This window comes from Euprymna scolopes, chromosome 31 (assembly GCF_053919585.1).
Source record: "Euprymna scolopes isolate OS-2025 chromosome 31, ASM5391958v1, whole genome shotgun sequence".
NCBI classification, from domain to species: Eukaryota; Metazoa; Mollusca; class Cephalopoda; order Sepiida; family Sepiolidae; genus Euprymna; species Euprymna scolopes.
In genome coordinates, this window is record NC_136512.1 from 16,626,681 (window position 1) to 16,640,540 (window position 13,860).

The following is a 13,860-nucleotide window of genomic DNA, read 5'->3' on the forward strand; positions in this document are numbered from 1 at the left end:
AAAATTTGCAATTCAATTTTATCAATTGCCATCTGGAATAGAAAGATGAAGATCACTATAAAAATATAAATGAAAAAAAAAAAACAATTAAAAATTGCTTAAAAATTAAATTTTTTGCAAGTGTTTATGAACGGGGCAACCTAATATATTTTTTATAGATGTGGAAGTTTTCTTATTTTTCAAAGTTTGCTCATCTGGAGAAAAGTTGCTCATATTGAATGTTTCTATTTTCAAACTGTCACGTGACTCAAATTAATCAATCAAATGATAACCTGAAGGCAATTATTCAAAGGTAGATACAAAAAAAAATATGTCTGCCCAAAACCTTTCAAAAGAAATTCAATAAAAAATTGAATCTGTTAAAAAAAAAAAATGAATTTTATAAACTTTTTTTTTATATTGAATGTTTTAATTTTAAATGATATATAGCTTTTAAAAAAAAAAAAAAAAATTCTGAAAGTGGAAGTTTGGTAAATAAGCTTACTAATAGAGGTTGAGGGCCCAGGGCTGTGATAGTAATGTTATTGGTGAGTGGTGGGTCATGTGGGTTTGGGCTTCACATAATCTAAAAATGATTCCTATGACAATCTTTAACAAAAGTATCGCTAAGGAAAGCAAGATCCTTCGATGAATAACGAATGATATATATTTATTTGTATGCCATACAGTGAGGTGTAGGTTGCTAAAAGTTGAGGCAGTGAAGAAAGGAGTTAAATAACAATTAATAATCTTGGATATAAAATAAGGTTACATTGACTGAAATGTTGGATTGACACTTAAGGTGAGAACAGTATTCTGAATAATCGAAATACTCCTTTTTGTTGAGCGTTTAACTTGCCAGAAAATGATGTAAGAATGATACGATGGATATGTGATTATTATTAGTTCTGATGACCTCAGAGGAAGATTAGATGAGATTTCTTTGGTTAGTTGATGCAGAACAGTTGAGGTAGCAGGTTCAGTTCACAGAGGAAAGTCAATGAAAACATTGGCCGAAAAGATAAAACATGAACTTAAGAGATACAGACCTGGCCAGAGATAGATTTATTTGGAAGTAAAAGAAGAGTGAATCAGCATAAAATTGATATATTTTTCATTTTTATTATAGGCAAAATATTCACGCCATCTTTGTTGTGTTCATGTGGATGTACCTCTCACCATGACATCTAAAAGCGCACTGTTGTCTTTAGCATTCTGTTGCATTGGGTGTGGTTTTATAGAGTATGGCAGAATAGGAGACTTTAATGGTTTGGCCACATTGAGATAATGGAGTAAAGTTTTGGGATCAGTATATGTAGAACAGTTGAAGTAGCATTGTTGGATTTGCAGGGGAAGGCCAAGTAAAACATGGGAGGAAGTGATAAAAATGGGATTGAGAGGAGGAGGAATATATAAAGACCCGGCCAGAGATAGGTTAGTTTGAAAGTCAATTTCTTAAAGCTGTCCAATACAAGCAAAATCAACGTTACACCGAATATAATGATGAATATTTAATTTGTTGCACTTTTGTTTATATATTTATTTTTCTCTTAACAGCAAAAGAAATCGTTGAAGCCATCGAAAAGTTTCCGAAAATGGAGACCCTTCGACTTGAAGGAAACACCGTTGGAAGGGAAGCAGCAGAGGAAATTGGCAAAGCATTGAACAAACATCCGGAATTTAAAGTAAGGCTTTTTTTTTTTCTTGAATTGCTTTTGTCCAGCCTGTTGCTTTAACACTTTGATTACGTAAGCCAAGGTATTTTGTAGCTTGATATAAAAACACTTAAAATGATATAACTTTTAGTCCATACATCATGATGATGATGATGATTGAGCGAGAGCACGAAATTTACGTATAACCATTATTTGACAATTATCAGGATCCGTGAAAATTCTATGCAATGAGAAATATATTTAACTAGCTTAGGTGCTTGGCATTGCCCGGGCATGTTGAGGTGTGTGTATTGGTGTTGGTTGAGCAAAAAAAAAAAAAATTAGTAGTAGGTAGGCTCGAACCCGTAACGTGCAGGAGGAAAGAAGGTGAAAAAAGCAAACGGTCTTATCGATGCGGCCACCACGATTGTGACGTCACGAGTGGTCAAAATAATGTCTTTTATGCAAAGTTGTTGACGTGAGGTTTGAATAACTTGCAAAAATGTTGACGAAAAAAAATAACCCCTCCTTGTAAAAAAAAACGGCCCAGTTTACAGTGAAGAAAATTAATGTTTGTGGCCAATTTTTCGATATTTGTCATCCAAGACAAATGATACCAATTTTGTCACAGTCCGATGCGTCTGTCAAAAGTTTTTGGTAGACATACAAACACACACACACACACTTTGCCTTTTATATAATAGATTAACAAATATGTTTTGAAAGCTAATATTTTTCTGAATAGTGCAAAAAAATTTTTCGACAGAAAAATCTGTGCTTATTAAGAGAGTTGACAGATCAATTTTTTAATGTTGTTCTAAACAAAATTACTTACTTAATTGTCATACTGAAAATAGTAATATATCCAAAAATTATGAAAAATCTTTGAATAGAAAGTTATTTATAGTTAAAAGTAATTTTTACGTAAAATTGGGCAAAATCGCATTTTTCTTAAAGTAGGTGGTAGGAGTCTACATGCAGGGGATATAACTCAGAGAAATATTTTAGATATTTGTTATCTATAGCAATAGGCTTTTTTTTTTTTTTTTTACTAAAAACACAATAGTAGTTGTTTTACTTGATGAATTTTTGTATATATTACTAATTTCGACATGACATTTAAGTACATAATATTGTATTTGCTTAAAACGATATATTTTTAAAAAATCAATTTGTTGACTATAGCATTGAAAAATCAATAACACAACAAATAAGTTTAACATTTGTATGAAAGTAGTGTCCTTTGTATTATAGAGAACTGATCCGAATGAGATAAATCAATAAATAATCAGAAAGTAATATTATGCATCAAAGTTAAGCAACATTGAGGCTAGTCAGTACCAGATGGGTGATGATTTAAGAATACCAAGTGCTGTATGTAGGAAGACCTCGATATCTCCTTGCAAGAACTGCCAAAATTTAATGTTATCTCCGCTGACCGGAATATACATGTGACTGAGAGACTGCTTGTAAATTTATTATTCCCTTGAAACTTCCTCTTACAGAGGAAGATTGTTTAACCTACCTAAGGGTGAATGCTGCTGGCTGGTAAATATATTGAAACCATATATTCGGTTGTATCTCATGATAGAAATTTTTTTTAAGCAATTTCCTTAATAAACTAACAATTTTTTTAACAATTTTCTTAACAATCCAACAATTTTCTTAACAAAGCAACAATTTTTTTTAGCAATTTTCTTAACAAAGCAACAATTTCTTTAGCTTTTTACAGCAAGTGACTTTATGCCTTGTCTAGAGCGACTTCCATTAAAAAAAATAAAGATGGTTTTCTTTCCATGGTGAATTATCAAGTTCATCAAGACACTTGCGTAATATCAATTTCTTCCTGGCCATCTCTCTTAAAGAATTGAATGGAAGAGCCCTGAAAAAAGACGTCTGTTTGTTCTGATGTGGAACACCCAAGAGGCAGGATCTATGTTGCTTTTTTTTTTGCCACATTGATTTCTTGTCATGACTCAATCTCCTGACACATTAGCTTAATTTTTTAACTTCAAATTCTAGTTAAAAATTTCAATATTATTTTATCTTGCCTTTATGTAGACAATTTGGTTTCTAACACATTCACATCCAGATATTGATACAGGATAAAGTAAAAAATCAAACCAAAATGATAAACAACATTGATATCACCTTAATATTTTGTCTTTTTATTTATTTATTTTTTTTTTTACTTCAGTGTTAGGTCTCTGAAATCAAGGGTCCATTTCCTGGTGCTAAATATCTCTATAATATATATATATATATATATATATAGGTACATTTATTAGCTACAATCAACATCCAAATGAATGCTTTGACGATAATTACGGTTTTCAAAAGGTGAAAAATAAAGATACATCTGCCTTACTTAAAAATTGCTAGGTTTATTTATGGCGTCTTTTACATATAAAAAAAAACCCATCCAATACTTTTGCTGATGAGGAGACTTTGTTTAAAAAAACATGTCAAAATTATTGTCCGTGGCTTAATGTCTATCACAATAAAAACATCGTTTCCGAAACGATCGTACAAATTATTGACTTTGTTGTTGTTCCTTCTTATGAAACAGATTTTTAATTTTTAATTCTAATTTGAATTTTAAATTATCAATCACATTACTAAATATATATTATAGATATTCAAATGTTCAACTAAAATTCTCCTTTACTTCTCAAACGTTAAGCCGGTAAAGAACATTATTTTTCCTTTTCCAAATATGTTATATCTTTCTTGTGGTTTTAGTATATCTGTTGTTTTTGTTGGTGTATGGCTAGCAGTATCAGAATTTTTGTAGGAATTTTTGACACCCCTAACACGAAACTGCGAATACAATATAAAAATCTCGTAATTTCTCTGTTAAAAGTGGGTTATTTATTTTCTTTATGGATTATACTTCCAAAATAAACTATTACAGTTGTTTTAAAAGTAATAAAAATATTTTTTTTTTTTTTTTAAACAGTAATGAATTTTCCGAACTCAATATTTTTAAATTTTTAAACTCAATATTTTTAAATTTTAAAATTTTAAAAATCTATCAAAATTTTTCTATTGATTCTATTTTTACGATATTTTCAGGGTCAATGTGAAATTTTATGTTCTTTCCAATAAACCGAATATAATATTTTAGACAAACGTTTTTTTTTTTTTATTCACGGTTCCCCCCCCCCCAGTGTCTATTACAAAGAAAATACTTAATTTCGTCTCGGATAAGTACATAATTATTTACTCACAAATTGAAGAGAAAAGGTCAATACATAATATATTCAAATTTAAAAAAAAACGGACATCGTGTTCTTGTAGAATTTTACCTGTAAAGTTTGAAGTTTAAAACCTTTTTTTAAACCACGTTATTTGTTTTTTCTTTTTTCTTTTTTTTTTTTTTAATGGAACCTTGGTCCTTGCTCCTTTAATTGAAAAAAAAATTAGGGCTTGAATTACATTTTTCGAGGAGTTATAAGCTTGGAAAGACAGGGGGTCGAATAATTCACGCCTCCAATTTTGTAAATGTCTAAAAATAATTAATTTCGACTCGGATAAGTACATAATTATTTACTCACAAATTGAAGAGAAAAGGTCAATACATAATATATTCAAATTTAAAAAAAAACGGACATCGTGTTCTCGTCGAATTTTACCTGTAAAGTCCGAAGTTTAAAACCTTTTTAAAAAAAAAACACGTTTTTTTTTTTTTTTTTTTTTTTTTTTAATGAAATCTTGGTCCTTGCTCCTTTAATTGAAAAAAAAAATTAGGGCTTGAATTGCATTTTTCGAGGAGTTATAAGCTTGGAAAGATGGGGTGGAATTATTCGCTATTTTCACAAAAAATTCTGATACTGCTAGTGTATGGCATTCATCCTAGGTGGGTTGAACTGGCTTCCTCCAAAGGAGGAAGTGTAAAGGGAATGTAAATTCACAGGCAGTCGCCTATAATGTTTGGTGCATTTTTAGTCAAGAAGCCAGTATCATCAGACAGCCTAATTTGGTCGCACCAGATGTCCTAACATGTGTTACTGTAACCCCTACAGTGGTCGCTCCATGGTCATCTGTACCTCTACGGTCTCTACTGATCCCTCCCCAACTGACTAGTTTGCTTCGCTTTCTCCCCGAGAACCCATCGCCTTTCTCCACTCACGCTCTTTCTATCACCCAGCAACAAAACTACTGTCAACTCAGTGCAAAGTTGAAATTCAAAATTCTAAACACAGACCGAGCACCAAAACTGAGCAAAGAATGAAAAGGGGGCCAAAAGGTTACTTACCCTGTCTCTTACTGTCTGCTCCTTCTGCTGTCTTCTGTCGCTAGGTAGCTGTTTACGCGAGCTGGCCCAGACCCTATAGTCGACCAACCAAAGTCTGTGGTCTGGCTATGCTCTCAGAGTCTCTAAAAAGAAATAGGAACGGTATACTTTTCTTACGTTCGTTTTCTTCTTTTTTTTTTTTTTCCAATTTTCCTTCTTTTCTCTCACAGGGAGATTTTGTGTTTTTGAGAGAAAAGAAAATCGTGTGCCCGTGGAAATTGTTCACACGTCTCTTAACGAAACGAGATCTCCTGGATCATCGGCACCAAATTGTAATCCCTACAAGGCAGCTCAGGTGCACAGGCTTGTGGGTTGAGATGCAGCTGTGGCGTCACCCGTGTTTTTGTCTAATGGTCGAATTCGTCTCCGTCGTCGTCGGTCGCTCTCCAGTTCCGCTTTCAAATCAGCTTCCAAACGTCACCTGGGCTATCGGAGAAATATATTGCATTGACAACGGCGTTTCCAATTAAAGAAAGAAAGTCAAAACTTAATTGGTTTTTCTTAACATAGAATTGATTATTGTCTTCGACTTTACAAATAATAGTTACACACTGGCCTCGTCATACAACAGAGGGCTGGCAGTTTTCTTTCCTTTACCAAGCACTTCGTTCTTCTTCTACCGTCAGTCTACGGGGAAGGATCAGCTGACAGAGACACGCATATTGGAACGTGTCGCAAAAAAAGAATCTCTCTCTCCCCTTCCTCACCTCGTTTTATCAATATTGCTAGCTGTAACCCCCCTCACCTCTCCAAGTATGCTCACAAGTGGCGGTCAACCAATCAGCAGCCACGCCTTTGTTCGGAGGGGGGGGTAGTAAGGGCTTGCTTGGTTGCCGAAGGAAAAGAAAATAATAAAAGCGACCCTTACATTTATCTTAAGCAAAAGAAAAGGAAAGAAAAGATTTTCCTTTCTCACCTTCTCTCCCCCACCTCCTCCGCTCCATCAGCGAGGAAATAAACGTTCTCATGCCAGGAATGCGAGATGTCACGCCCAATTAGCCTCAACGGACCTACCATGTGGGTCTTCGGGTAGTCTCTCCCTCCGTCATTGGACGACATCTCTATCGGTGATCTATCAACACAGTCCGTCTGTTAATTTTTGGAATTATTTTTATGACTTATTCTGGCGTTGACACGCGCTGTGGTATTCCCGGCGAGGGGGAGAGGAGATCATTTTGATTATCCACCAAGAAACAGACGTATTCATCAAACCATCATCATCATTAAAATTCAGCCGTGCGAATTCCTCTGAATTCGTGTCAATGAGACCACCCAGGCGATAAGCTGTTCCTTAATCAACTAGCAAGGTCTCTTGGCATCACTCGGTCCCCATCGGGTCACATTACCACTATGTGTTAAAATGGACCTGAGTGCAAATGGTAACTAAGTGGCAACTCTGTATTCCTCACAGCACCTATATGGGGCCTCACCACCAAATGTCTTTAAAATCATACCTAGGACAGTCTTACCGGATTCTAGAAGAATTCATCTAGTCTGGTTGAGTATTCAGCTAAGTGCCGTTACTTGAGGTAACATCATTTGGAGAAGGTGCGTCATTTCTTGTATGAGACTGTATATAGCTGTGTTGAGAGGATTTTATTTAGCCTCCAAATATTATGTTATTTTTAATATTTCGTCAAGGTTTATTTGCAAGATGAAGTATTATCGTGTTGGGGTGGTCTGACAAACCATTATACAGAGAGGCTGAAGACATTTGAGGATGATTTTCAGTAGATAATTCAAACTCTTCTAATTCAAACATTTATATTTTTCTTCATAATTTTCTAACTGGGAATGAAGCATCCTTCTAGATGCCAGACATTCACCATACATCTCATTCCAACCAGGAGATCTTTTAAAAATTTTAATTGTTTATATCTATCTTGCACGCAGTTGACCAGATATATTTGCCAGGTAGTTTTTGAAATTCTTTCATAAATTTGGTTTCTCTTATAATTACTGGAATGATGGCAATCTTAAGATTCCAGTTTCTTTTCCTGTTGTACAAATGACCTTGACATTCTATCTTTCCCTTCTCAGCTCGGTTTAACCTAATATGATTGGAGACACTAATTTCCAAGGTTGCTTCTTTCTCCTTCTTGTCCCATATCACTATGTCTGGTTTAATAACTCCGTTTTCTATATTCATAGCTGTAGGAATTGTACAGTCAAAGTAATGGTGTATGACTTACTTCCAACTGTTTTTCCTGATAAACATGTTCTCAGGATTTGCTGCTACATTTAATATTCAACTTTTACATATGATTCAATGGAGATATTTTGTTTCTAATACACAAATCTGGAGTCTCTTTTAAAAAGGAGACTTTGTTGGTTTGGCCACGCTGCACACCGCAACCCAGAAGAGTTCATCCACAAAGCAATAGCTTCAGAGTCACTCCCAAGATCAGTGATCACGTCCGGGAGGCTAGCTGAAGACGTGGTTACATACCATCAAAACTGACGTTAAATCAATCTCGGGTCTACAGGTTTGGATTGATTGCCGATAACTATCCTGGCCATTGCCAACCGTCATGTGTAGTCTGCGTTCATCTGGGATGCTGTGTGTTTTATATGAAGAGTCAGCTCAACTCATCCCGTGTGAACGTCGTCAAAGTCTTCAGTAGGACAAATCTGGATTCAGAATTTTAAACTGGAGTCATTCACTTCATTCTAGATTCATTGTGCAACCAAATATTGAAAGTCTAGTCTATTATTTTGATACATGGATATGTTGCTAACACATGTTGACATAACCTTAGTCCTTTGATGCTCTTGGATTTTGTCATGGTTTAAAAAAAATGGCTAGAGGTGCGGGGGGGATAAAAAGTTACTGTTTAATTTAGGTGCTTGTACAGAATAGTGAATTTTGAAACCAATGCATGTCAAGTGAAAATCTTATTACGTACTTATGTGTCATGTCGAAATTAGTATAAATTCCAAAAATTACAAAAAAATGATCCAGTAAAAAATGTGCTGGGAACATGAGTTGGAACAGATACATCGAGAGCATTTCCGAGGCTGCTGCAAAGAAGGTGGGCTCTCTCTATCGTGCTAGAAACTTATTTACGCCTGAAAGTATCCTGTACCTCTACAAGGCCACCATTTGCTCATGTATGGAGTATTATTGTCACATTTGGGTGCATCTGTTACTAGTTTTTCACTCTTGGCAGGGTTCAAAAGAGAGTCGCCAACCTGATAGGTTCTGAACTGTCAACTAAGCTTCAATCTCTATCCCATCGACGAAATGTTGCATCCCTCTGTCTGTTTTATAAGTATTTTAATGGTGGATGCTCCGACGAACTGCAAGCCCTTGTGCCCCCTCGATGTAAATACCCCTGACAAACTGCAAAATCCCACCCCTACACAGTAGAGATCCCTAGATTTAAGAAAGCCTTCTACTCTAATAGTTTCCTCCCCAGAACTGCTAGACTTTGGAATTCCCTTCTGGATTCCTGCTTCCCCAACTGCACTGACATGCAGAAGTCCAAATGTGATGTGAACAGACATCTTGCTGCTCAACTCCCTACATAGTATCCCTGCAACTTATGTCCATGATAGTAGCCCCTACATTAAAGTAGCACTGTACCTTGTTTGGGGTGAAAATTTGATTAAAAATAAGATAAGATCTAATTCTTACAAAAAACTAATCCACAGTAATGGTCCAATGTATTTTGAAATGGCAGATTGTCAAAATGATCACTTGCAGTTAACCCCCCCTGGATTTCAAGAAGTTTTCTTTGTTAAAACATACAATAAAATTATAAATCGATAAGTTTTATTTTTTATTTATTTTTTTTTTTTTTACTCATTTTTTTACCAAATCATTTTTTGGAATTTTTGGAATTTTTGGAATTTATACTAATTTTGAGATGACACGTAAATACGTTGGTTTCAAAATCCACTACTTTGGGCAAGTATCTTAATTTGTTTATTTTGTAATCGCTCATTAATTTTTGTATTGATGTTGAATTTTCATTTCAAAAAAATTTTTTTTAAATTTTTCAGAAAGCTTTATGGAGTGATATGTTTACTGGCAGATCAAATGCGGAAATTCCTCCATCTCTTGTAAGTAAAAAAAAAAAAAAATTGATTAAAATGTCATTGAAAAATTTATATTTATTATATCTAAATGTTTTAAGTTATATACTGAAATTTTGATTATATGTAACACATGAGAAGATTGCAAATTTTCTAATCTCCTACCAAAGAATGGTCATAATTTGGTGTCTAATTGTGCTCTTGAAATGAATTTGCTTCCATTGTTTATGGTTTGAAAAGATCAGTGTGTTCACATTAAAAGTGTTGGTACTTATCCAGAATCCATCCCATATTAAAAAAGCGACAATGAAGAAAAATTCATATGATGAACATACTCATAACTGAATGAAAATATATTAAAATCACATAAATTGATCATTTTTGAAAATCATTTTTAAGCGATTAATGGGAATTCATAGATATTACAAAAATAATTGCGCAGGTTTTTGTCTTGAAATTGTTTTGCAAATGAGACAGTGGCGCCTCGGTTAGCCATAAAATTTGATTTTCTTATTTAAAAATCAAGCTACTTCATCAGTCAACAAGACTTTTGAAATATGCAACAAAAATAAATTTATCAAGGAAGACCAACTTTTACTGTTTCATATAAGATTCATTTCAACAGTAAATACACTGAATCTTCTTACTATGATTCATAACCCTGTAGAAATCAAGCTAGATTTTTTTTTTCTTTCAATAATAAAAAAAATTCAGTTTCAAATCCTGTATAGACCGAGGGGAACATAATTTGATAATATAACAAAAATTGAATTCATTGAAATGTTCATCTCCGATTATTTTGAATGAATAAAACATCCTATATTAAGTTCAGCATATTAACAAGCAGCCCTTTAAGATGGGACCATTTTTATATACAAAAAGATGCACAATACCAACGTGGGGAGGCACAGTAAACAGGTATAATAACTATAATACTAATACTAATCCATCCAGTAAGCTGAAATGTGGAGCAAAAATATGAGCAAAGAGTGCTGTGTTCCTTCTATTAAGACAAAAGTGCCGATGTGTACACTTTTTGCTCGGTCCTGCAGAGACCATGACTTGGTGCTGTAAAAAAAAATAAACATAAAACCTATATATTTAGAATTACAATTATTTAAAAAAAAATACAGAAAAAATCTTTATGGTATATGTACTCATCATGAAACAAAAATATTTTATTCTAAAAATCATGAAAATTGTTACAATATTTTTGATACATTACGAGGATATGATCACTGAAAGTGGAAAGGTTCTACTTGTAGACACTGGCGATAGGAACTGACAAATCAAATGGAGCCATGTTCTGCTAGCAACCAATCAGAAACCAGAATTGCTCCATAAAAAATATTGAATCTTTAGCATTCCAGCACATCATTTTTTTGTGTCAACGTGAGAAAAATCTTTTTCTCTTTACGTGCAAAATTATGAAGTTGAGGATCTGTACAGAACTACTACCCACTGAAAATTTTTTATCTCCAGGACTTGTGCAGAATAGCTACCCATCGAAACTCTTCTGAAATTAAACATGGTTTTCAATTCAAGATCAAGTGTGTTTACGATTTTTAACAATTAAATATTTTTGGCAATCACTGATGAGCTCTTATTTATAAGGAAGTAGATAAATCTTGTTAGTAGAATTAAGTTGTCTGCCCTTGAATTTTAATGCATTGTGAAAAAATATGGCGTGTCCCATCTGGCTCATCATAAAATTTGATTTTCTTAAAAAATAAAAAACTACTTGATCAATTTATGTAATTTTTGGAATATGACATCTTCATTCCATGATGGTACGAACATAAAGATTTTTCTATATTTTTGATTTAAAAATAAAGTGTAATTTTAAATAAGAATAAAATTAAAATGATTTTGCTGCATCCCAGGCAATGTCGGGTAAGTATAGCTGGTTGAATATATGGTTTAAAATATTTTTTCTGAAGTCTCGTATTATAGTGTCATTTTTTCTATTTTCTTTATTCATAGCTGGTGTGCAAAAGATTTATCATTTGTAATTTTTTTTTTTCCACTCTCCACAGAAAGTTCTTAGTTCTGGCATCATGACAGCTGGTGCACAGCTTGTGGAGCTGAACCTTAGCGACAATGCATTTGGTGCCATTGGTGTTGAAGGAATTAAAGACCTTCTATCAAGCAAGTGTTGCTACTCTCTCAGGGAACTCCGTCTTAACAACAACGGTCTGGGGATTACAGGAGGCAAGGTAAGCATTACACAAATGTGATTTTCATCACATTCTTTTTTTTTTTTGCTTTTTTTTGATATTCTATTACTAGCATGCCACCTGGCATTGCCCGATTATAAAATACACTTAAATATATTTTAATTCATGCAGATTTCATATTTATTATTATAGCACAAATACTCTATTGATTATTATATTGTACCCAATATATAGTAGTGGTTTCAAAAGTTAAAAAAAAAAAAAAAAAAAAAAAAAAAGCTGATTTAGGTGCCATCAGCTAGAATCAAAACCAGTACATATATCACTCCAGGTTTAGTCATTATCATTTGAGTTACTGTCAGATGGATAAGAAATAGTTAAAAATGAATTGACTTTAAAATAAATGTATATTTGCGCATGTGTACGCGAACACTTTAAGTTTGCTTAACACTTGCCAAGTTCCAATTTTTTAAAATTTTGACCCCTTAGCAATTATTTTTACTTTTACAGTTTGATCAAATCGAATTTGTTCCACAGGTCCAAATCCCCTATATATCATGTTTCAAGTTTGTAGACCAAAAATTCAGAGAGTAGTTTGATCAAGATCATTCCGAAATCATTTATATATAATATGTAATTTTTTAATTTAAATATTTTTTACTTGCATAAAAGTTATCCATGTACACATGTTTCTGGATATTTAATAAATAAAAATAATTATATAATATATATATATATATATATATATCCGAACAAACTCTAGACCAACAAACTCACCAGGAGTTAATCGTTGGATATCAAAAGATGCAAAAAGATAAATTAAATTGTTACGCAAAAGCAAATACTCAGAGATATACAAAAAAAAAGGTAAATGGGAATTTGTGAAATACATATACAATAATATAAAATATATATACAATAATATAAAATATATATACAATTATATAAAATATATATACAATTATATAAAATATATATACAATTATATAAAATATATATACAATAATATAAAATATATATACAATTGAGATGGAGGGGTTATGAGAACGATTAAGATATATCTCTGAGCAAGTCTAATGATTTAACAAATTCTTTCTGTCGGCAAAGTGACGGCTTGCATGAAAGAATTGAGAGTGACTCCAAAATCTTGTGCTAATGCCTATAAAATGGATTGTTTCAGAATATTGCACCAGGCTGTGTCTCAAAAGCATTTAATGACGTTGTGTAATGTATTAATTAATGTACGATGCACCAATGTTGACCCAGGTTGTCTTGATTTCAATGAGTAATAATAAAAAAACATGACCATAAGAATAAATTTTGTATTTACAGAATTTGGATTCTATCACTCCAAAGTACCTGCCTCCTGGTGCAATCCTCTGTCTATATGAATCACCATTTACTTGCCTCCCCATGAGGGCAGAGTTACATACATGTTTTTTAATTGGGGAAAATCTAGATACTCTGAAAAAGAAACACTCTGAATTGAAAAAAAAAAAAAACAAACTTTTTTATGAAAATAACTCCAGACAAGACATGAAGCCACTTAATGTAAAAAGTTAAAAAAAAAAAAAAATACTACTTTAAATCAGTCAATAAGTTTAAGATGAATAGATTCCGACCCATAAAACAGCAATTCTTCCCTTTTTGTCAGAAACATCACTGCTGGAATGTGAGGACTAAAAGTAAGAGTTACGAGATTGCCAAAAGTAAA

General features: G+C 33.0%; 1 protein-coding gene across 1 annotated transcript in view; it reads left to right on the forward strand.

Annotated features, from left to right (window-relative positions):
• LOC145255657 (ran GTPase-activating protein 1-like) overlaps positions 1-13,860 on the forward strand; it is a 91,368-nt gene that overhangs the window by 11,761 nt on the left and 65,747 nt on the right. Inside the window, exons 2-4 of the mRNA XM_080114211.1 lie at positions 1,537-1,664; positions 9,937-9,996; positions 12,006-12,185. Coding sequence (XP_079970337.1) covers positions 1,537-1,664; positions 9,937-9,996; positions 12,006-12,185 — 368 coding nt within the window. The remainder of the gene's footprint in view (positions 1-1,536; positions 1,665-9,936; positions 9,997-12,005; positions 12,186-13,860) is intronic.